General features: G+C 46.0%; 1 protein-coding gene and 1 long non-coding RNA gene across 3 annotated transcripts in view; both read left to right on the forward strand.

Moving 5' to 3' along the window:
• Nucleotides 1-11,010: 11,010 nt before the first annotated feature.
• Nucleotides 11,011-24,065, forward strand: part of LOC120738288 (melanoma receptor tyrosine-protein kinase-like) — a 41,530-nt gene continuing 28,475 nt past the window's right edge. For both annotated transcript variants that reach the window (XR_005696929.1, XM_040039477.1), the window contains exon 1: nt 11,011-11,244. Coding sequence is in view for 1 of the 2 variants with exons in the window: in XM_040039477.1 (XP_039895411.1) it covers nt 11,163-11,244 (82 nt within the window). In the remaining variant the exon portion in view is untranslated. The remainder of the gene's footprint in view (nt 11,245-24,065) is intronic.
• Nucleotides 11,251-15,750, forward strand: LOC120738295. The gene is made up of 2 exons (XR_005696931.1): nt 11,251-12,010; nt 12,054-15,750. It is a non-coding gene; the product is annotated as an uncharacterized LOC120738295 (long non-coding RNA).

Consider the following 24,065-nt stretch of genomic DNA (forward strand, 5'->3'; position numbering starts at 1 on the left):
TCGTTTTAAAGAGGAAACAACGTCTGCGAGAACAAAGTCGGAGTTTCACTTTTTTGTTTATTTAACACGTGACTTAAAATCTTATTGTTATTTATTATGAATATTTTTGGCTACGACTGATGTAAAAACTCTAAAAATAGTAATAAGTAAGTAATAATAACTCCTATTATTATTATCAGCAGTAGTAGTGTGACAGATCCACTGGTGTACACAGCTTCAGCGTGTCACTGTGGATGGTGGAGGACTGTGGGCTCAGCCTGCTCCTGTTAGACTGAATGAAGTGTTTCTACTGTTTCTACTGTTTCTATAATCTGGCTCTCTCTCACAGCGCTCGGTGGCTGCACAGCTGCAGATGTTCTGCTGTCGTCGGGCTCTTGGTCAGAGCCAGCAGCCCTGCACGGCCTCGCTTTGTGGGCAGTTTGTCTTATTGTGCGTGATGAGGAACACGCAGGTCTTTAGAAATGATTCGTGCAGCACCATAAATCTTCTTCTGAGGTGTGAAAGCTGTGATCAGTGCAGCTTCACCCCAGCCGAACCTTCCTGACAAGAGCAGACTGGAGCTAACCCACGGCCCTCCTCACACGGGACTCTGCAGGGCTTAAAACGGGGCGTCATCTCCAGAGACACCTTGTGTTCAGAGCCTGTGCCGAGAACACGCTGGAACATCAGTAAAGTGAACGAGACGCTGGCAGCACTGACCTGAGACGCTCCTCAGTCAGCAGGCTGGGAGTGTGACTCGCAGACACACACGGACTGATCTTCAGCTCATTAACATGACAAAGTGCAGCTTTTCTCTGAGTGTGAGCTCGGCGTTTAGCCCGAGGACACATGCTTTCACACGCTGTACAGAGTACGTTTAATCCTCCTCCTCAGGTCGGCATGTTTTCTCTAAGCCATCTGGGCTCATTAGTTTACCCTCCATGCTCCTCCTCCATTCCCAGCCTCCTCTCCGCTTCCTGTGTTTCCCTTCCTCCTCCTATTCCTCCTTCCCTTCCTCCCTTAGTGATTTGAAGTTAAACTCTCTTTGAAGAGAAACTAACAGAGTGATGCTGTGCCCTTTGACCCTGCGTAAACATTCATTCATCATATAATTATTTCATCCTTCATACATGAGCATGTACCGAAACAAGCAAAGGTAAAGCTGGGGTGAGGAGAACGCTCCAAAAAGACCACAGAGTGCCACTCCTGAAACTGAGGCTACACAGACTCACAAAACTGGACAAGAGAAGGTGGAAAAAGCTCTCAGCTTAGTGAGGATCCATCCTGCCAGTATCAGTGTCCACGCTGCTGCTGGTGTGATGCTGTGGGAAGATTTTCTGAGCACACTTTGGGCTTCATCATCATTGAACTCCACAGCTTACCTCCGTGTTACGGCTGCAGGATAACACTGAGGCAGTTCACTCCACAGTCACAGGTCTCAGTCCAACGGCAGCTTTGGGACCGAACGTGAGATTCTCATCATGGATGCTGTGTGATGATGTCATCCTGTCAACATGGAGCGCTGAGAAATGTTTCCAGCACCAGTACCAGCGTACCTAATAAAGTGGCTGTGAGTGTATACAGATATTCATCTGGTGGCCAGAAGTGAAAACACAAACCCTGAATGACTGAAGGAGTCGCGGGAGGCGCACTTTGATTACATCACTGATGTGGACGGGTCACACCTGTAGATAAAAGATGAAGTCTGCGTTTTACAGCCTCAGCGTTTCGTCTGCAGGACAGAAAAGAAGCTGGAGTATCAGTTAATGCTAGCTCGGTTATCTGCACAGATACAGCAGCGCCACGCAGATACACAGAATATAATCAGTGCTCAGGACGTCCAATCAGAATCCTCAAATGTACTCTAGGATTTTCTGTTATTAACCACTGACAAGGTCATAGGACACGCCCCTAATCATGAATTGAAACAGGTGAGCTCCTGTACAGTTTATGAATCAGGCTGTGACCATCTGTGAGAGCTGACTGACCTCACAGCCTGTGATTCTGTGTTATTCTGATATTCAGTTACAGATGTGCGGCAGGACGGTTCAGTTGGCTGCAGATGTTTTAGTTATCTGATCAAACTGGGTTTAACTTTGGTTCCCAGTAACCTGCTGATGGTTTAGCTGCAGTCAGATCAGTCAAAGCTTGTCTGGTAAACAGTTCTTATAAAACGAATGCTTGAATGCTTAATGTGACAGCGTCCTGCTTTTAGCTCGCCGCCCTCCCTCATCCATTATTTTCCGCTGAAAGCTCTCAGTCGATTAACCTGATTGCACCTGCAAACAGAGGCCACGGCAAAAAGGAAAAAACTCGTCATCTTTAATCATGTTTGAACCGCCCGAGAGCAGCGAGCAGCAAAACAAGCGAGGCAGCCGGGATTCAAGGAAAAAGGGGGAGGAGCCTTCGTTACAGCACATATGTGTATATATGCAATCAGCTGTGAGGGGACCAGGACACACCTCACTCCAGGCACCTGTGCAGGTGCTATATAAACATGTATGTATACATTTCAGAGCTGTGGAGGCGTCTGCAGTCAGTGAGGGCGTAGATGGGTGTTCCAGGAGTTCTGGTGTAGCAGTAACATGTGTAGTAGTTTCCCTGCAGATCCACACACCCTTGTGTTGTTTTTGTGTTTTGTGTGATTTCTTTTGTGAGTTTATTCGTTCCCCTCTATTTAATCCACCCTGAGAGTGAGCCAGTACAGGCCCATGGGTGGGGTGTTGCCCCGGGCTGCACTCTGTTGTTGTTTGGGTCCCTGGGCCTGTGCATGGACCTGTTGCTGTCACCGGATGTTGTATTGCTCATCAATACCTGATGAATCCATATGAAATAAAGATCTGTTTCTTCACCCTGACTGAACATGGACTCTGTTATTTGCACCCCGTCGTGGGTCTTATTATGTCCACATGCAGACTCGGTTTCTTTACAGCGGAAAGCTGTCGAACTCATATTTGAGAAACTCTCCTCCACAATGTTTTCTTAGAGGCTAACATATCACAGATTTCACCAACAGGTCAAATATTATTGGAAGAAGCTCTTTAGTTACATCATATGCATCATGAAAGGTTATCGTGGCAGCTCAAATCCTCTCTCTGCTGTTTGAAGGATGTGTTAGTGTTACTGTCTTTGAATGATGAACTGAGCACCGCTGTCAGCTAATGTAATAGCTTACAATAGAAGACTGCACACAATCAGACACCCCACCAAAAGAAATTATCACAATACTTGACTCACTACAGGATATTACTGTGTTTTGCCAATGCAGAAGTATTGCATGTGTTGCAGTTTATTACATTTTGTCAGCATGTCCAGCGCTGGGCTCGGCTAACGCCGTCTCAGGATGTATGAGATGAGCCTTCTTGCTTTTTATTAGTTTAAAAATAAAATATGGATATTTGGTGTCACCGTGTCAGTGTCTCCATCCCAACACAAATAGAGCTGGTTCAGTAAAGGACCCTGATAATGCATTGCTTTAAATGTAGAGACTCTTGAGGGATGGCTGTTATGAGGAAAGGCAGCCCAGAAACTTTGCCAGCAGCTCAGGTCCTCTCAGCAGTGTTAGCTAATTCTCTTGTAGCCTGCCGTTGCGCCTGTCCTCTGATCCCGATCTCTCTGAGCAGTTTTGCTGTTGTACTGGTAACAAAGCCCCTGCACCCCACTTCCACCACCTTGATCTTCCAGCCTCTGTCCTCTGCCTCAGCTGCCAAGTTGGCATACCGCAGCTTCTTACGCTCAAATGTTTCCTCAATTGCTTCCTCCCATGGTACCATCAGCTCAATGACGTACGCAAGTTTGCGGGAGTTAGACCAAAGGACGAGGTCTGGTCGCAGAGTTGTTGTTACGATCTCTGTGGGAAAAATTAGCCTCTGATCCAAGTCCGCTTGCACCTTTCTTTTGCACTCAGCTTTCTCGACTAGACACCTGAGAACCTGGTTGTGTCTCCGTGTATATCTGCCCTGAGTAAGGCTAGTCCTACAACCAACCAAGATGTGCTTGAGAGTGGCTGGGACTGTACACAGGGGGCAGGATGGGTCCTTTCCAAACCACAGCTGCAGATTTATTGGGGAAGGCAGCACATCGTATGTCGCTCGGATGACTAAACTTAGTCTATTAGCCTCCATTCCCCAGATTTCACTCCATGAGAGTTTCCTTTTTTCAGCACTCTCCCAATTCACCCAGCAACCCTGTTTGGCCAGCGCCACGGCTCTGGCATGTCTGGCTCTTTCCTCCTGTCGTCGCACCACCTCCACCACCATTTTCCGACGTTCAGTTACAGATGCCTGTTGCCACCAAGGTGTTACTGCGCCAAGACCAAATCCTCCTCCGCCCTGTTGGACGTGACCCACCACGTCACGATGGCCTGTAGCACAGATGTGGCTGGGGTCCACTTCCTCCCCATTGCTAGGGTGGGAGCAGCGCCTCTCACTATGGGGTCTCGGGAGTGACATCTCAAACCTCACTTTTGCACATTTAAACTCCTCTACCAGGCTAGGGATAGGCAATGACAGTATCCCGTCGCTGTAGAGGCAGCAGAACAAAGGCTGGAAGTCCACTCACTAACTCATTCTTCACCTGCAGCTCTGTCAGTCCTGCAGGTTTATCTCATCTGAATCCTGACTGCTCGTAGCAGCCGAGGCTGAGCTCAGTGCTGACAGAGTGTGGCAGAGCCGACAGCCGTTTGGACGAAGCACCCAGGTTTCATGTGTCTGTGTGTAAGTGTTGTGACCCGTTTGAGAAGGCATGCTGAGACGCTAACGGTCACCCTAACAGATAAGACGAGATCCGGAAACACAAGCTGCCTCTTTGTGTGTATAGCTGTTGAGTGTGTCTGTCTTTGTGTCCTTATATGGACTTTAACTGCTTTAAATGCCAGTGTCGTCAGACTATGTGAGGACTCAGCTCGATCTTAATGAGCAGCAGTGTTGTTTTTGGTCGGATTATTAGGGCTGGCTTGTGTGTGTGTGTGTGCATGTTTGTGTATGTGTGTGTGTGAATGTGTGTGTGTGTGTGCGTATGTTTGTGTGTATGTGTGTGCATGTTTGTGTGTGTGTGTGTGTGTGTGCGTATGTTTGTGTGTGTGTGTGTGTGTGAATGTGTGTGTGTGTGTGCGTATGTTTGTGTTTATGTGTGTGCATGTTTGTGTGTGTGTGTGTGTGTGCGCATGTTTGTGTGTGTGTGTGTATGTGTGCATGTTTGTGTATGTGTGTGCGTATGTGTGCATGTTTGTGTGTGTGTGTGCGCATGTTTGTGTGTGTGTGTGTATGTGTGCATGTTTGTGTATGTGTGTGCGTATGTGTGCATGTTTGTGTGTGTGTGTGTGCATGTTTGTGTGTGTGTGTGTGTGTGTGTGTGTGTGTGTGTGTGTGTGTGTGTGTGTGTGTGTGTGTGTGTGTGTGTGTGTGTGTGTGTGTGTGTGTGTGTGTGCATGTTTGTGTGTGTGTGTGTGTGTGTGTGTGTGTGTGTGTGTGTGTGTGTGTGTGTGCAATGAGGCATGAACGTTGGAGTTGGAGGCTGCAGTGATTAAGCAAAGCTAACAGCTATTCTGAAAATCCATTTTTATGCTGTGAGTTTGAATTTAAAGATATTTGCTTTCAAACTAAGACTTTGTTCTTTTGACTGCTGCTCATGTGTGTCTGCAAAGTATAAATGAGATTTTACATCTATTTACCGTTTCACAGAGGTACTCCCCACATTAAAAATACCACCAAATTTATTTGTGTTTTTTTTAAGATTTTGAAGTAGTTAGATTGATTTTTTAAATTTGTCCGCAGATGAAAACACAGCAGGAGAAGAAAACCTGCCACTAGTGAAACCCCAGCAAATTCCAGCTGTGACCCACATGTCACGATCCTGGGTCTCTATTTAGTCTAGTTATGTTTCTTGTCTTCTTTTTCATGTTGCCAAGCTTGTGTTATCATGTCTACATCATTCCATGCTGTTTCCTGTTTTATTTTGAAACTCTCTGTCCTATTTCAGTGTGCTTCCTTTGTCTCATTATGTCAGATTAGCATCAGCTGTTTCCCATGTGTTTCCACTTCCCCTGATCAGCTCCCGTGTGTATTTAGTCTGTGTGTTTTCTTTCATTCGTCATCAGGTTGTCTGTTGTTTCTTGCCATGTCGGCATGTCCAGGTTCATTCAGGTTCACGTCTGGGTTCTTCATCTTGTTTTTTTAGTTCTCCGACCGCCGTTTTGATGGTGGAGGTGATGTACTACCATGGATATTAGCTTCAGTTAGCCCTGAAGTCCCCACCCGGCGCAACAGGTGTAGAGGTGCGCACAGGTGTTTAATTCGAGTGCCACTGCAGTCAGCTGTTGAGTGCACCAACCAAACGTCATCGATCAGGTTTGCCCTGCTCAACACTCGCTCAATCACAAACAAATCGTTTATTTTAAACAATCTTTTTATGAAGGAATCTCTCAACTTCATGTGTTTAACTGACACGTGGCAACAACACATGGATTATATACATCTGAAGGAAATTTGTCCGACTGGCTGCTGATTCAGAACTGATTCTGATACTTGGTCCTCTTTTACTCCTGTTACATTACGAGACATCAGAGTCCTGCTTTGTCATATAAAACAGACTTCAAGCCCCCTTGATGTCCTTCCCTCGTCACTTTTCACTAGTGTGTTTGATTCCATTGGCCCCTGTGTTGTGGAAATGATAAATATTTCTCTTCGTACTGGCTCAGTTTCCAGCTTCTTTAAACAAGCTGTTGTTGAGCCAATATTAAAGAAACCTCAGCTGGATCCATCTCTTCCTAACAATTATAGGCCAATATCCAAATTGCCTTTTATAGCGAAGATTTTAGAAAAAGTAGTAGTAGAACAACGTAACTATTTCCTGGATAAAAATGCTGTTATGGACACTTTCCAGTCTGGTTTTCGTACATTGCATTCCACTGAAACGGCCTTACTTAGAGTATCCAGTGACATCTTGATGGCAGCAGACTCTGGAGAGGACACAGTGCTGATTATTCAAGCTTTTATTTCCTCCCATTTAGACTACTGTAACTTTTTACTTGTTTTAACAAATCAGCCTTAAATCGTCTTCAGACGGTGCAGAATGCTGCAGCACGACTCTTAATAGGCTCCAAGAGAAGATCTCATATCACTTCAGTCTTGGCCTCCCTCCACTGGTTGCCTGTAAGTTTTAGGTTTCATTTTAAATTTTTAGTTCTAACCTTTAGGGCCCTACATGGTCAAGCTCCCCAATATTTGTATATATATTGTTTTATATTTCCATTTCTTGTATTGTAAAGCACTTTGTGGGGTTTTTTTTTTTATCTGTGAAAAGTGCTATATAAATACATTTTACTTACTTCTCCTAGTTTGGGTTAATGTTTTGCTTTGCCTCAGTTGTCTTGCCTTTTGTTTGAACCTTGTTTATCATCCTTATTAAATGGATCACTTTTTGTTATCTCAAATTATGTTCCATGTTCCATTTTGTCTGCACTTGGGTTCATACGTCCCACAGTCAGCTACTCAGCCACACTGTGACACCACATCTGGGTAGATTCTGCCTGGCAGCTTGCCGTCAGCTTTTATTAGACGCAAAAGAGCATGAAAATCCATTAAAGTGTTGATTTTTCTGCAGATGCTTTGTTGGCAAAAAGTGAGCGACCACGTTTTAGGCAAACAGAAAAATCCACACGAAGCAGAGACGAGTTATTAATTATGAATCCAGCAAATGTTGCACTGTGAGCGAAGTCACTGACCTCGTTGGCATGAACGCACATCTTAAACAGCACTGGTCTTAAATCAGGTCACAGAGTGACACAACTTCACAGCCTGCTTTCATTTCATGAAGTGATTAGAAAGAAAAACAACTGTACAGAAAATATGACAGTTTTTAATGTAGAAATCTGTCGTGTCAGTAATCCTCCAGAGGAGACCGTCTACAGAAATGACTTTTCATGTCTCAGGTGAATCTGGCACATGTCTGAAAATGAACTTACAGTCACTCGTGCTAGTTTCAGGTGATCGGTGTTCTGAAAAACACTCTACCTGTCAAGCTGTCCTAGTTGTTACTGCGCATGCGCACAACTCAAAACGCCCATGTTTTCAGTGTTAATAGTACACGTCTATTATTGGATCCTACCTTGATCTCGTGCGTGCGAAAAAGGGTTAGTATTACGTTTTACTAACATGTGTTTTGTTTTTTTGTGCAAAAATACTCCAACTTGGAGTCTCAATTGAAGTCGTATTTCAAGTCTCGATTTAGTACTTCTAAACTTCTGTAAACTGGCATACGGTGTAAACCATATCCTACCTAAATAAATACAAGCAGGGAGCATGTTTTGACAGCTGATTTGGCCATCAGAACGTCCATCGTACGATGGAGGCATAAACCATGTAAGGTGGTATATTCTGATAAGGTAGCACGGATTGATAGACATGAATATAAATTTACACTACAGCAGGATGTTTTGACAAAGTAGGACGTTTCGTCAGAACACCGGCAATGTGACTAAATATGGTGCCACCATCTTTACACCACAAAGCCCAATCATTTCTGGAAATCCAACTCAAACAACACCGAGCTCAACATTTAGAACAACTTATGAACTATGTAATGAACGGTTTTCATCAACCTCGACAAACTTAACTTCCCAAATTCTACAAGAAGAAGGCTGAAGTTTGAAGTGGCCTCTACAGTGTTTAACTCCTTCATCTATCAGTAAATAGCATTTTCATGAAACTGCAGAGTCCAGAATTTTGTTGTTCAGGTCTAAAAGTGTGAAAAGCAGCAGTGTGAACATAAATAATGTAAATGCACATGAATGTTGTCAAGTGTGAGTCCACAGAGCTGCACACTGTAAGCTCTGAAGGAATTTAAGATTACAGCTGAGGGACAAGTTTCGGTTGTTTGCTGACCAAACCCAACAATACATTTCTCATCATTAAACTTAAGATGAAAACACTCAGAATCTCCTCTGTGTCACATGTTTATCCTTTAAGCCTCTGGGTGATGGAAACAAGCAGAGAACGCAGAGAACAGCAGAAACATGCAGTGAAATATCCGTCCATGAACCCAAATGGGAAGTGCTGCTCAGAACATGTACACCTGTGTGACTCAGCTATTGGCTTTTTTTTGTTTTTCTCATGTATTTCAGCTCTGATGATGGGTTGGTGACAGTTACACCCCAAAATTTTGTAGAAGTTCTTTGTGCTGAATGTGAATCATATTAAAATATTTCATGTGACTGTGAATTAGTGAAGAGGGATGGATGGATGGATTGGAGTGCTAGTTAATAAGCACTTAAAAGCATAGAAGACAGTGAATGAGGCATGTTGTATGGAGCGCTTTGAGTACTCCCGGAGTAGAAAAGCACTAAGAATCAGTCCATTTGCCGTGGATGGATGGTACTCTGTGCTTTTTTTCTTAGTGTCTGATTAAAAACTGTGTGCAGGTGTTTGTTGTTTCTTCATCGTTTCAGGCTGATCATGTGATGTTATCTGGATCTGTGTCATCGCTGTTGTTTCTGTGGTTGTGTAAGACATCAGCTGTATTAATCCAGCAGCACGCATGAGCACTCTTTTGTTTTCAGTTTGTTTGTGTCTGCATGTCATGTTTTTTTCCTCTGCAAAGGGAGCAGCAGGTCTGACGGGTCTGATTTTAACAATCATTGTGTCTAAATCCCTGCGCTGGAATCAATGGAAAGTTTAATGTAAAGGTCAAAAAAGCATCACGTGTTGATGGACCACATCCCTGGTGGTGCAAACCCCACAAAAACAATTCAAGTCAGAAATAATTATCAATGCATCCATTCTTCCTGTTCATCCAGTTCAGGGTCACAGGAGCTGGAGCCTGTTCCAGCTGGGTAAGGACCCACTGTGGGCCGGTCAGCAGGCAATCACAGTGCTAACCAGTGAGAGTGACAGACATTTGCACTCAAGTCCAGCTGAGAAGGCTGGAGAGAGCCACATGGGCACAGGACAACACGGAAATTCAGCCAGGGTTCGAACCAGGAACCTGCAGCCTGTGAGGCCACAGTGCTGAGCGACCCACCTGACTCAAACTGCATTTATTCCATGTTCTCTGAAGAAACGCTACATAATTCAACATGAGTCTAAAGTTACCAGATTTTAGTTTTACCTAAACTGTCAGAGATGCAGAGAGGATCATGAAACCAGCTCATCTGTGGCTCACTTTCACTCACCTGTTCGTCTCAAACATCCACACGCCACGCTGCTCGTGGCCACCAGGGGGACCCAAAGAGGGAAAAAAAATACTTTCTTTATTGTGAGTCTAAATCAGACTCATAATGAGAACTGTTTGAGTTTCGGGTCCCTCCTGTTTGTGTGTTTGCAAAGAAAAGATGCAAAATACTGTGAAGATGTTTGGAGATGTTCGTACACCTGCGGGATAAAACAGGCAAAACACAGAAGCAGAAAAACTCAACGAGCGTTTTAGAAATAAGAAGTCAGAGCTCATTTACCGGAGCACCTGCCACAAAACAAGGAAACACGAGTATTTTAGACATTTAGAAAAAGAATTCGTTACAGCTAAAAGTTGTATTTTTGTGTAAGACGCAAATAACAAACTGAAAAGATGTTTTTACTAATCTGAGAAACAAGAAATGAACCAGGAACAAAATTCAACAGTGAAACTGATTTTCTGTTCAGGATTAAAGTAAATCAGTGAGATTCGGAGTTTTAATAACAATGATATCAAAATGTTTGAATAAAGAACACGATGTGAGTCAGTGTCAGAGTCACGGACGACACCGGGCTGCGACCCCTCTGTCACTCTTTTTTTTTCTTCACAGTGTTCAGTCATTAGTGGATAAAGCCCACAGTGCGTGTTGTTCCACATTTCCACAATTTCCCGTTCATAAAGTGAGAAGTTGGTGTCTTATTATCTTCGCATTTCCGCTGATCTTACTTCAGTTTTACAGCTTAATGAAAGTCGATCCTTTGTGTTCCTGTGCGCACGGACACGCGGGTTTGGGTGTCATGTCAATAAAGCTAAATGGATTTGAAAAGGAGGTGTGGAGGGAGGTGGAGGAGGTGTGGGTGGAGGAGGTGTGGACTTCCCCGCTCCGAGCTCGGAGCCGTCATTCAGCTGCAGGACGCTCTGGAGATTAGTCTCTGCTGTACCTGCTGCTCATGGAGGAGTCCGTCCACGCACTTCACGCACACGCCGAGTACCCGAGTTAGGATCGAACCGCGGACATGAAGCTTCTCTGCGGAGGAGGAGCGGCGCTGCTGCTGCTGCTGCTCGGCCGCTGCTGCTGCACCACTCCCGACAGGAGAGGTAGGAACCGGGGACGTTGCTCCGGGGTGGGTTAAAAAGTTGGTGTGTCCCCGCTGAGGGCACCGCTGCGGCTCAGCCGCTCCTCGGGCGTCGGGATCACACATGTGACCTGGGGTCTCAGAGCTCGTGTAAAAGTACAGAAACTGGAGCAAAGTGGTTTCAGAGTCAGAGAGACAGCCTGCAGAAATGATCATTACAGCTGATTCAGGATCAGAAGGTCCGGGGCAGTATTCCACAGAGGAAAACACGCGTGTTCGAACATCAGAGTCACGACACAGATCTATACGCGGTCTTAAATGTTAAACTTTTAAAGTTACTGTACATGCTGAGGAAGTGACTTTTTCCTCCGTGATATCAAATGAATGTAACATCAGAGTGATTCCGCCGATCGGATCCCTCACAGGAGGAAGTACGAGCCTCTAAATTGGAGTTAACTGGAATTAACAGGTCAGACTGCTCTGCGGGTTCAGACACAGCCGAGGAGGCTCCGCTTCTCCCCAGGAGGTGCTTCCGCCACTCACAGGAGGCCCGCGGGCAGATTACATCTCACAGAGGGGTCGGAGGGATGTGACCCGGGAGAGGGAGGGAGGAGGACGGATACAGAAATGAAAGAAGTGTGAGAGGAATGTTTGCACCGAAACCGGAATCAAAATAAAAAGCAGAGCGAATAAACACAGTTAAAAACAGATGCATGAAGAAGCTCGAACAGACACAAATCAGGTGTGCCTTTAAAGGTGACCGTGTGCGGACAGCAGGTCACTCTGCTGTCCGCCACAGCTCCGCGGGTGAGCGTCGAGGACTGATCGCAGGTTTAACACACCTGTAATAAACAGTAAAAAGTGAATGTCAGAGGCGGTGTGTCTGAGCCAGAGATGGAGCCATGCGTGGAGAAAGTTTGTGGAAGCTCGCGGCTGAAGACGTTTAAACTCACACACACTGACGCTCATCGCCAATTAAACCTTCATTTCCTCTCGTGTTTGCTTTGCATCTGAGCCAAAGCTCGCGTCTCCCCCACAGAGAACATGCGTCTCCCAAACAGCACAGGGACATCAGAGTGCAGTTCATCTGTGATACTCCTAATAATGAGACACGTGACATGTGAGAGGCTGACGTGTTTTAAATGATAATCAGGCTTTAAGTGAAAGGTGGAAAATGTTGCAGCGTGAGGATCTCAGCTCCACAGCTGCATTTGTGTAATGCCTGCGTTTCTGTTTGGATTTGGAGCAGTGATCAGTGCGATTAGTCTGTCTGCATGACTCACAATGCACACAAGCATCAGGCTGAATGAAAGTTTGCAGAAAGGTGGAGCAAAGAAGAAGCCCATGTGAGTTTCATTAAAACTGTCAGACAAAGCATTGACTCTGGTGGAGGGCGCTCGCTCTGCTCTCTGCTGTGGGTCTAACAGGCTCCTCTGGTCACATTTGGGACTTTCATTCACATATAGCTAATGTTTGCTGCTCATCTGCAAGCTGCTTTGCAGCCCACCTCCACCCAGCTCCTTCTTTTGTTACTGATGCCTGCTCTGCTCTGTGATGGTGTTCTCCTACGCTGAGTCGTAACTGGTGGTCTTTACTGAAATCAGTGATTGCGTCACACGCTCGGCCACAACAATAGGGGCGGAGCTTTAATCAACCATTGTGTGATTATTGTTGTTGTAATTTGAGTGAAACACCCGAGGTTCACAGCAACACAAACACGTTATTCTGCACAGACACAAACGTACACAACAGCAGATCATAAAGAGAACATTACAGTCCATATAGACTTAAACTCCACCACAGTTCCATCTCTGATGCTCTCAGCTCCTTATGTAATGTGCATTCTCCTCGTATTGTAGTACTTTGAGTACATGTTGTAGTTTTCTCCTTCTTTTCTTGCTCATTGATCTCCATCAGAAACCTGCAGGAGCTCGTTTCTCTGACTGATCGGTGATTGATGGCTTCGGCCTGCGTCCATGCTGTGAGGCTTAAACTGTCTCTGCTCCTCCCACGTTCTCCATGAGACAGACGTCCCACAGGGAACGATAACCTCATCAGAGAGGAGGACGAGAATGAGTTCACATCCTGGGTGGAGTGGGTCAGTGTGGGGTCTGATTAGATGAGTGTGGGGATGCTCAGAGCAGAGAGCTCCAGGCTCATGGTGGTTTAGTTCTTATTACTGACCCATAAACACACGAGTCTGTATATCTTGGTTGTGAGAAGTTGTGACGTGTGCAGGACGAGTCCACAGTGTCTCAGTGAGCAGACAAGCTGCTGTGAGGTGTGACGTACGGCAGCAGGTGGTTAGAGAACAGGATGTGACTGAGGTCCTTCAGCATCCTTTGGGCTCTGTGCAGACCTGTAGCACTGAGTGTGTGTGTGAAATAGTGAATGCAGGTTGTACAGCCTGGAAAAGCATTGTGGGTTTACCACATCCCACACCACATGTGCTGTGGGAACTACCGGGGCGATAATGTAACTTAATCGAAGAGAAGAAATCCCCACTCACAGCTCAGAGTGGAAAGAGCACACGAGGCTCAGCACTATAAATAACATGCAAGTTAGATTTTAGAGAAGACACAGTCGATCTTCTTCCTCTTTCTGTTCCTTTCAGAAGTCATCCGCCTCCATCTCCTCCTGCCCCAGCCCTCCTGCCACACTCTGCATGTCCTCCTGCACTGCATCCATGAACGTGCTGGACGTTCACTTTTAAACCCAGTTTGGAAAAACATGTCGCGAGGTCTTGGGTACAGATCCCAGAGATAAGGCAGGATGTGATGTCAGTTATTAGTTTATTAACAAGAGGAGGAAACCCTGAGCAGGAAGGGGAGGGGCTTCACATTAGAAATAAATACATTTTAAAAATACGACGTTTCTTTGAACGCATCATAAACTACAGCAGCAGGCAGGATGTAAACAGGAAGGAGCGTTAGAAAAAACTTCATCCAGGATTAAATCCAGCCTGTAAAACCTATCGATCATTGTCATTGATCCCACAGTGCCACAGTTCCCATCAGCCCCGGTGTTTCCTCAGGAAGTTTAACCTGCGCCTCAGAAAGAACAGGAAATGACACGGCTGATAAATGAATGTTGTATTTTTGAGAATTTCTCAGGTTAACCTTTTATTTTGACAGTTTCTGGTTGGATTGCAGGGCATTATGGGAGATTTCAGTGTATGTCAGACCAATCAGGCTGCTCTGCTGAGATTAGAGTTTTATGTGTGTGTGTGTGTGTGTGTGTGTGTGTGTGTGTGTGTGTGTGTGTGTGTGTGTGTGTGTGTAATAAGTGAAAACAGCTGACTGTGTTCCATCTTTGTTTCAAACACAATTTGATTAGCAGGAGGATTTGAGTGAGTCTGAGTGTATTTGTGTGACTGTCATTGTTGAGAATGGGCTGTTGTGTCACTGCAGAGTGCCTGCAGGCCAAGACTGAGGGTTAAAATTCTCTCATGCCATTAAACCAAAGATGGCGACCAAACAAGTCAACCCAGTCTCATGGCAGTTGGTGAGATAATCACGACCTTGTCTTGTTTTGCCAGAAAACAATTTGTATTTTGATTCACGCTCCGCAACATTATTTGGTGTCTCTGAACACAACAGTTCATCCGTGCGGCCTCACATGTGCTCGTTAAACAGCAAAAAGCTGTGTGTGTGTTTCAGAGTTTGTATTCACTTTAAATATAAAAGCAGGTATAAATGTGTCGCTTTGTCATGACGATGTGCTAGTTGGGTTGAGAAAAATGGCTGCCATGTCTTTTTTCCATCTTTGTTTTCCTGGTTGCCATGGTGACGCTCTCTTTACTAGAAACACACCTCAGGAAATTTGTCCTGTGAAATGCAGCGCTTACATATTCATGACCTCAAGCACGAAAAGAAAAGAAAGATTGTATTTGATTATTTCATGGACTGTATCGGCACAAACCAGCGAAGAAGTAATCTGTTACATATTACAAGTTACTTCCCTTAAAAGTAATGGTGTAGATGACTTAATTACTTGCCAGAGAAAGTAACTGGCTGCATTAATTTCATGTTACTGTGTAAATGAGCTGATTGCACTGTCACATAATTACCAGTTAACAAACTAAAGTCTCACACTGACCCAGTCTCTGTCCCAAACACACAAAAACAATCAGATTTCTACACTGAGCTGTTCGGAGACTTTAAGCGTGTCTCTCTGATGACACCAGCTGCTCTGATTGGCTGCACTCTCTGCTGATTGTGTGTGCTGGGAGAGAGCAGCTGCTCGCTTTCTGTGTTTCTGATCCAGCTTCAGCTGCAGTAAATCATCAAACACTGATTGTTGTGGCTGCACAGAGCATCTGTGTGTGTGTGTGTGAGTGTGTGTGTGTGTGTGTGAGTGTGTGTGTGTGTGTGTGGGTGTGAATGTGAGAGTTCCCATTGAGTTTGACTTTTTGGAAAGACCTTGGCTGTGTGTGTAAGTGAAACTCGACTCCAATAATAAAGAAGACGTTGGAGCCTGGCGGTAACCATGGTAATGCTGTTAACATACCCAGCCGAGCTGCACTGACTAAAAAAAGTACGACAACAATCGGCCCGACTGAAAAACACCCCAAAAACTGAGCCGAGGTCAGCGGTGTAACTCCCAAAGCTCTCCAAGTCCTGCCTCGATTCAAGAGTTTTGATTGGCTGCTGGTTTAGGAGGGGCCGGACACGCTGAGCTTTTCCTCATGAATCAAAGCGAACCACACACTGATGATTGAGCTTGTGCGTGCGTGTGTGAGGACGTCTGATGTGATGGTACCTGAACGTGCCAGCATCGTGTCAGAGCGGCGATGCTCTCCGCCCGCACATCCTTCTTCTTCTCCTCCAGATCATGGTCACTGGTGTCTATCCCAGCTGGCGTGGGGTAAGAGGCGGGGTACACGTTGGACAGGCTTCCAGCCTATCACAGGGCCACACACACAGACACACAACCGTCCACACTCACATCACGTGTTTGGACTGTGGGAGGAAGCCAGAGTATAGACAGGCCTGTGTACTGAGAGGCGATGATGCTAACCACCACACCACCACCCTAATGCTGTGCAGTCAGTTAAATTACTTTAAGTTACTGTAACGACTCCACACTGTCATCACTGAACCCCAACAATCACTGACTCCCTGTGAGCAGCGACAGCAGGAAGAAGCCACCAGCACAACGAGGTGAAGGTGAACTTTAGTACACGTGTCACACTGATGTGTGTGTGTGTGTGTGTGTGTGTGTGTGTGTGTGTGTGTGTGTGTGGATGAACGTGATGATGCTTTGTTTTGGGTTTCTGCGTCTTTGTGGTCGTTTCCACCACATGTAAACACTCAGGTGTTTCCACAGGTGTGTAAACCTGTGTTTAGGTGGTTGAGTGAGTCGCAGCTGTTTTTGGCTTGTGTCAGTTTCACTGAGGTATTCACACAGATATCAGCTGTCACGCTGAAATGTCATTTTCACCAGCGCTGAGTCACTGATGGGACTCGCTCCAGACTGCTGGGAGCTGCAGGTGGGAACGAGAACTTGAATCTAACCGCGTTGGCGAGTTAAGTCCTTGTTGCTGTTGTAATGAATGTGAGACGCTGTGTGTGGTAGGTTTCCCAGCGGCGGCGGCTAACGCCCGTCAAGAGCAGCCTGTGGGATTTTCAGAGCAGGAATGTGAAAAATGTCAATAATGGAGCTGAGAAAGTGCTCGCCGGATTATACAGGCCACTCGTGTACCTGCGTGCTCGCACGCCATCACACAAACCCCACTCAGTGCTTTAGAGGCTTTTCTTACGACCTGCTGTCTCTGTTGGTCTGAAGGTTGGAGCTCACACGCAGCCCTCATCGGGCTTCACACCTGCAGCCTGCAGGTATCTGCATGGAAGATAAACAGTTGATGATTGTCACAAACTGCATGTAATGACACGGCAGCAGGAACGAGCCTCCCCTCAAAGGTCTCTGGACTCCACCTTAGAGACTGGGTGAGGGGCTCAGAGGAGAGCTGCTGCTCGTCTACACTGAGACAGGTACCTGACTCACCTGGAGGCTCCTAGTTGAGATGTATGTCCTCCTGGAAGGAGCTGCAGGGCAGACTCAGGATATTGGGAGAGTTTCAGTGTCTCAGCTGGCTTAGAAATGCGTCTTTGTCCCCGTGGCTGGAGGAGGAGGTGACTGAGACGTTGCTGGTTGAGGGTGAGGTGACCGCATGGATGCTCACTGGTCTGAAGCATCCCTCAGTGAAATCATTTAGAACGGTTTCCTGACATACAGTCAGGTCCATGAGGTTTTGTACAGTGACACAGTTTAGGACGTCCCTCAGCATCCGAGTCTGTTTGGAGCCTGTATTGACCCTTTCAGGAAAGTTGGATGGGGTCAAATCCAGATCCTTCTTGTGGCTCAGGGAACAACGAGGGAGCAGGTCTCACCTGTCCAGCTGGTTCTGAGCCTGTGAAAGTGTGAGAGTCTGCACAGCTGTGCAGTGTTTTTATTAAACCCCTTGAGTTAAAGCTGACAGTCAGCACTTCAGTCACATTTTGATTGACTGATTTAAAATCCACTGTGGTGCATGCACTCAAAAAAATCTGTTGTTGGATGAACACAATTTAATCACGGCACCTTTTCCCACAAGATTTAACCGAGTACAAAAACCCATTTTTGACCATGTCAGACCAACACATTTGGCATTTGGTGGTTAAATGTAATCGGATTACGTTGGATCAACGTAGTATGCTTATATTGACTTAAAGTGATTTATTTAAGTATGTAGAGTGAAATCTGTTGTAATTGATTCTACACAAGTTAAAAACCTTCAGGAGAACTCAATGAAATCTTGTTGTTTGAACAACTACTTTGTTAATCAAGGCAATTACTGCTAGTCGTGCTTAATGAACCAATATGGGGGTTGATGATTTCATAGAGACAGACAACCATTTGCACTCATGGGTAGTTTAGAATGACCAACTAACCGAACTCTAATTACACACTGCAAACTGGCCAGATTGTGGATTTGAACCCAGGCCCTTCTTACTGTGAGGCACCAGCACTGACCATCACACCACCAAGCTGTCAATCGATTGATGCAGACTTCTCTGTACGTTTTTGTCCTTGACAGGTTAAACCACAATAAATAGCGATAGCATACACGTGGTGTGGGTGTAGCTGTCTGCCTCTTAAAACTCCAGTGATTTTCCTGCAGTTTGACATCTAATGTGATCTTGTGAATTGCGTGAGTCCAGCAAATAACCGCTCTTACTCGACTGTATCAGGTCATCTCAACAAGAACAAATTAAGTTGCTGAAGTTCATGCAGATGCTACATGATTTAATTACGTTCACCATAGAAAGATGAAATTATTTAGTTCAAAGTTTGAATCTTGTACATGTAACAACCACCCAATTTATTTTTTTGAGTGTGGATTCAGTTCAGCTTTATTTATGCAGCATAACAACAACAGTCGCCTCAGGGTCCTTTATGTTGTAAGGTGGACCCTACAATAATACAACAGAGGAAACCCCAGCACTCGTATGAGCAAGCGCTTTGGCGACAGTGGGAAGGAAAAACTCCCTTTTAACAGGAAGAAACCTCCGGCAGAACCAGGCTCAGGGAGGGGCGGGGCCATCTGCTGCGACGGGGACGGAAGACAGGACAAAGACATGACATGGAGCTGATGATTGTTGGTGTCGCTGACTGAAAGTAAATGTTTTTCAGTCAAATATCATCAGATTTAACTGATTAATTCTTTGAAACAACTGATGGTCTTTGCAGAGTTCGCTCGCTTAGAGCTTCCTGTCAGGCTGCAGGGCCGCACAGCCTGCGCCTATCAGAGGCTTTTTAGGTGAAACTCTCAGGTTACTCTGTGCCCACCCAAGAGAGAGGTTATCTGTGTGGCTGGGAGCAGCGTACCAAAGGTCGCAGCACATGCTGCCTGTCAGAGAGGCAAAACTCGTTGGGCCCTTCTGGAATTTTCCTGAAACAGAGTCAGAGTGAAGCAGCTTCCATCTCACCGACAAGCACAGTCTCGCTCTGACCTGCGAACACTGCTGCAGGCAGGACACACACCCTCACAGACACACACATCCTCACACACGCGCACACACACCCTGCAGATCTAACGATTAGTTTCTGATGTTGGTGTGTTCACGAGGTTCCACTGGTGGACAGGATTGTGTGTCTGTGCATGCAGCTGGTGCGCACACACACGTGAACACAGGAAGAAAAGATTTGGAGGCAACAAATGAAGCAAGTCGTGCAGAAAGCTTTGACCTGCAGCCCGCGGTTCCCGGGTCTGCCTCCAGAGCTGCACGCAACACAATTGCAACACTTATTTAATCCAGTTTGCACAAACTGCTGTTACACACATTCTATATGTGCTTTTGTCATGACATCATCACACTGAGACAGCGATGGACCGGTTTGACGGATCACACTTAATGTTTCTGAAGTCACAAGTTCAGAGCCTGGAAATGATTTTATGAGGAAACAGAAAGACGATTTTCTCAGCTGAGCTCAGACCTGCTGAGGCTGCGTTTAGCAGGACGGCCCCTCTCAGCTGGCTGAGACATTCCTGAAGACAGTGTGTGTGTGTGTGTGTGTGTGTGTGTGTGTGTGTGTGTGTGTGTGTGTGTGTGTGTGTGCGCGTGTGTGTTCCTGTTGTGGCATTTTGCAGGACAACATTATGTTTGTCTCTCTTCTCTGAGTTTCAGTCTTGTTTCCCGTAAACATGATAGGATGAAGTCTGATATGAACAAACATCTGTGCCACACACACACACACACACACACACACACACACACACACACACACACACACACACACACACACACACACACTGATTGCAGGTGGTGATTGGGTAAATTGGGCGTCTCCACCCTGCAGTTGAGGTGTGAAGTTTGGATCTCGGTGCTGATATGAACACTTTTGCACTCTTCAGCAGACAGACTGGTAATGCCTCAGTTTTAAACATCACGCCGTCTTTACTTCCACTTGGACCTTTTTAAAAGGACGAGGCCACGTCACAGTTTGAATGCAAACATAAAAACAAGCAAAGGCATCACGGTGACGGCCCTCGGTGCTCGCCGGGCTGGACCCGTGCAGCTCTCGATCGATGTGTTTCTGTGGTGGGTTTTTAAAAAGATCGATGAAAGCACTTAACAGCAGTTTGAGCTCAGACGAGGCAGAGCGATGGGAAGCTGTCATTGATTTCTGCTGCAGGGAAGGTGACCATTGATTTCCATCTCATTCTCTTTGTTTCACCGTGAGCTTTTATTGGTTTGAGCTCTTTATTGTTGGGAGTGAATAATGATTTCCATCCTGGCAGCGCAGCCCGCTTCTGCTTAAATAAACTGTCGGATAAAGACAGAAACGTCTGTCAATCCAAAACCATCTGAACTGATGAAACAGGACGGGCTCGGGTTTCATCGTTCACTCTGAGCTTTAGGAACAGACGCTGCTGTTCAGATATCCACGTGGAGCTCGTGCGCTCGTCGCTGGGTGAGGCTGGATCACTGTGAGGTGGATGATTGGTGTTAACTGCGAGTGAAACGGCTGTTTGTGTGCTGCAGGCTGCTTCCTGTGCTCAGCTTCACTGCAGAGGCTCAGCTCTGTAGGATCACCGAAGCAGTTCGGTGGATCAGGAGAGCGACAGTCAAACGACTTATTGTAAGCAAATATGAAAAAACAGTGATGTGAAGCAGCTGTGACGCATGTTTCTAATATTTCTCCATCACAGAAACCTGAACATGCTTCAGTGACACAACCGTGAGTAACACAGCAAACATGCGACGAGTTTGGGAGTTTGAAGACGTGAAGGAACGCTTTACTAAGAACAACAATGACAGGATCGCATCCACGAACAAATCTGTAGAATTCTACATCTGTTTATTTATGTGTGTGTGTGTGTCTGTGTGTGTCTGTGTGTGTGTGTGTGTGTGTCTGTGTGTGTGTGTGTGTGTGTGTGTGTGTGTGTGTCTGTGTGTGTGTGTGTGTGTGTGTCTGTGTGTGTCTGTGTGTGTGTGTCTGTGTGTGTGTTCGTCCTGATCACAAACCCAGCTCGTCTCTCGGGTGTTTTGTGAATTCGGCTGAACTCTGTTTTCGTCTCTTTGTCTGTGTTTGTGTCTGAGAGGGAAACTGAAGGTCACAGCGAGGATGGCTCTCCATCTCCGGCTCCTCTCTTTTCCTCTCTGCTGGTCTTTGATCTTTTATGAAGACAGATTTCTGTCCTCAGTGAAGAAGCTGCCGCCTCACAGCGAGGACGCCGACCGCTCTGACTTTATTTTACGCCGAGCGTTGTCTTTCCTGCTGGAGGGCTCTGCTGCTTCAATGAGCTGCATAAATAAAGATGCCAAGAAAAGAAAGCAGGAGAAGAGTTAGCAGAGAAGAATGGCGGGGTTCCTAGAATCAGCAGAAAACACTCACAGTTCATTACAGGAGCGATGGACGTGAGAACAACATGAGACACATCGCTGATCCTCCCGCTGAAGCTCCACATGAACTTCATCACTGTGTTTGGATTCGTTTCACCTGAAACATTAGCAGCGAGCTCGGCTGTGAACAAAGCTCTGGCACCGAGCTCAGTGAACGGGATCGCCTTCAACGGTTCAGCTTTGTCAGATTTATAGCAACGGCTGTGTCGCCGTGTTTGTGTAGCTGAAAGTACGACACACAGCTCTGCGTCGGGCTGTGAGCAGCTCTGCAGGCCGATGCTGCTCAGACTGCAGGAGAACGCAGGCAGGCGGAGGTGGACCGACAGGTCTTTTCACTCTTCATTGTCTGCTGTTAATTATGACCGCTGATAACCTTCAGCAGGAAGCATTCTTATTCAGTTTAAGCCAAACCCTCAGTTGTTTGTGTTCCTTACACCATAAGCTATCAGATTATCAGATTAAGTGTATGCTCGTCGCAGACTTGTTGACTTAGTTTGAGTTCAGATTTGTAACGAGTGTTCTGGCAGCTGATTGGTCGATTCAGACCGTCAACAAGAGGACAAACGGTCTCAGTGCTGAGTGACTGACCCTGATTGTGCTGAATGCTGAAGGTGGTTAGAGACGAGTCAGCAGCACTTCACTCATTACAGCTAATTCAATACTGACACACACACACGCTCGTTTTTATATCTTAATGAGGACATCTCATTGACATAATGCTGTCCCTGGCCTCCTACACTAACCCTGAGCCCTGACCTAACCCAACGGTAGCCCCGACACTAAAACCACATCGTGAGCCTCAAACATGCCTTCAAACCCGTGTGGACGACATCTTGTCACCATAAGTATAGTAGCATTGCACTCTTCTGTCCTCACAAAGGTGTCTAAACATGTACACACACACACACACACACACACTGATACGTCTCAGTGACCTCATTTCATTCCTCTGACAGAAAGTCCTGAAAAACCTTGAATGTTGCAATGAGACAGGAAAAAGCACTGCTGTGTGTGTGTGTGTGTGTGCGTGTGTGTGTGTGTGCGTGTGTGTGTGTGTGTGTGCGCGCGCGTGCGCGTGTGTGTGTGCGCGTGTGTGTGTGCGCGTGTGTGTGTGCGCGTGTGTGTGTGCGTGTGTGTGTGCGTGTGTGTGTGTGCGTGTGTGTGTGCGTGTGTGTGTGTGTGCGTGTGTGTGTGCGCGTGTGTGTGTGTGTGTGTGCGTGTGTGTGTGTGCGTTATCTGACTCTCCATCTTTTGTGAAACGAATAAATTCTTTGCTCGTCTCTGAGCTGTGATTGGCTGCTGCTGTGATTGTGATCTGAAAGCAGAGTGGCGGCTGACGGCAGGCAGGTGTCCCACCTGTGTGCAGGTACACGGTGCTGATGAGGGCTGTGCAGTTATTGTCGGCAAATTCTTCCAATATCTAGAAACATGAATAAAACAATCCTATCAGTGAAATGTGGTTTGTTGTCTCAGAGTACGGAGTAAACAGTCACGACTGGTTAAACAACATGAACCTGCCTGAGGTCTGAACTATGAAGCCTGAGTTTATCCGGCTAACTTCAGGCTTAATCCTGAGTTTTCGGTTTTGTAAAGGTTGTAACTTCTGACTGGGATAAATCACCATGGTAACCTGTTCCAGGTTAGAGATCAGCAGCTATGACATCTCGCCTACATACCAATCAATTCTTCAGCAACAGCGTCACCATTCCTGGAACCTCAGAGCTCAGTGACAGACAGAAATGCAGCAACTTTATTCCTGCTTGTGTTTTTCCTGCTGGCTGACAGCAGTTTAAAACCTGTTGTTCTACAAGCACGAGTATCTTAAACCACAGCAGCTAATTTATTCCAACCTGCTGAACTCGTGTTAAATTTGAATGTGGCTTAAACCTGTGTTTGGATTCAGCTTTCATTCTTTCCTCTCAGGCCCTTGAAATAAAAGACTAAAACTGTTTACACACATTTAAGCATTCATTTAAAAAAGTGCTCAATCAGAGTCTCTCCTGTTGTAATGACAGAGCTGTGATATGAGTCACGGCTTCAAATATGATCAGTTTTATTAAAGCCTTAATTTTTTTCCAGTTTTATTCACCTCGTCACTTAAAACGTTACCTTCTTCATATTTCTTTAATATTATGGTTTAATCTTCCTTTGTAACATCAGTCGCACCGCTGAGTGTTCAGATGCCGTGAGCGTGAAGATTAAAGCCTGGATGGACGTCATGTGATCGCCTATCCTGCTCACGTATGTGAATCCAGATCACAGCGAGCTGGGTTTGTAGTAAAGACATGGACATCTGGCTGCAGATGTGCGTAGGAAAACCAGGGGGCAGTGTCAGTAACCTGCAGCACGCAGACAAAACAGCCGTCTAACGACGGTCTGATAGGACACCCTGAGACGTGTGACCCGCCCGGCGGAGCTGGAGGTGGTTGGTGTCAGACGGTGGTTATTAACGTTC

This window comes from Simochromis diagramma, unplaced genomic scaffold (genome assembly GCF_900408965.1).
Source record: "Simochromis diagramma unplaced genomic scaffold, fSimDia1.1 OVJJ01000567.1, whole genome shotgun sequence".
Lineage (NCBI taxonomy): Eukaryota > Metazoa > Chordata > Actinopteri > Cichliformes > Cichlidae > Simochromis > Simochromis diagramma.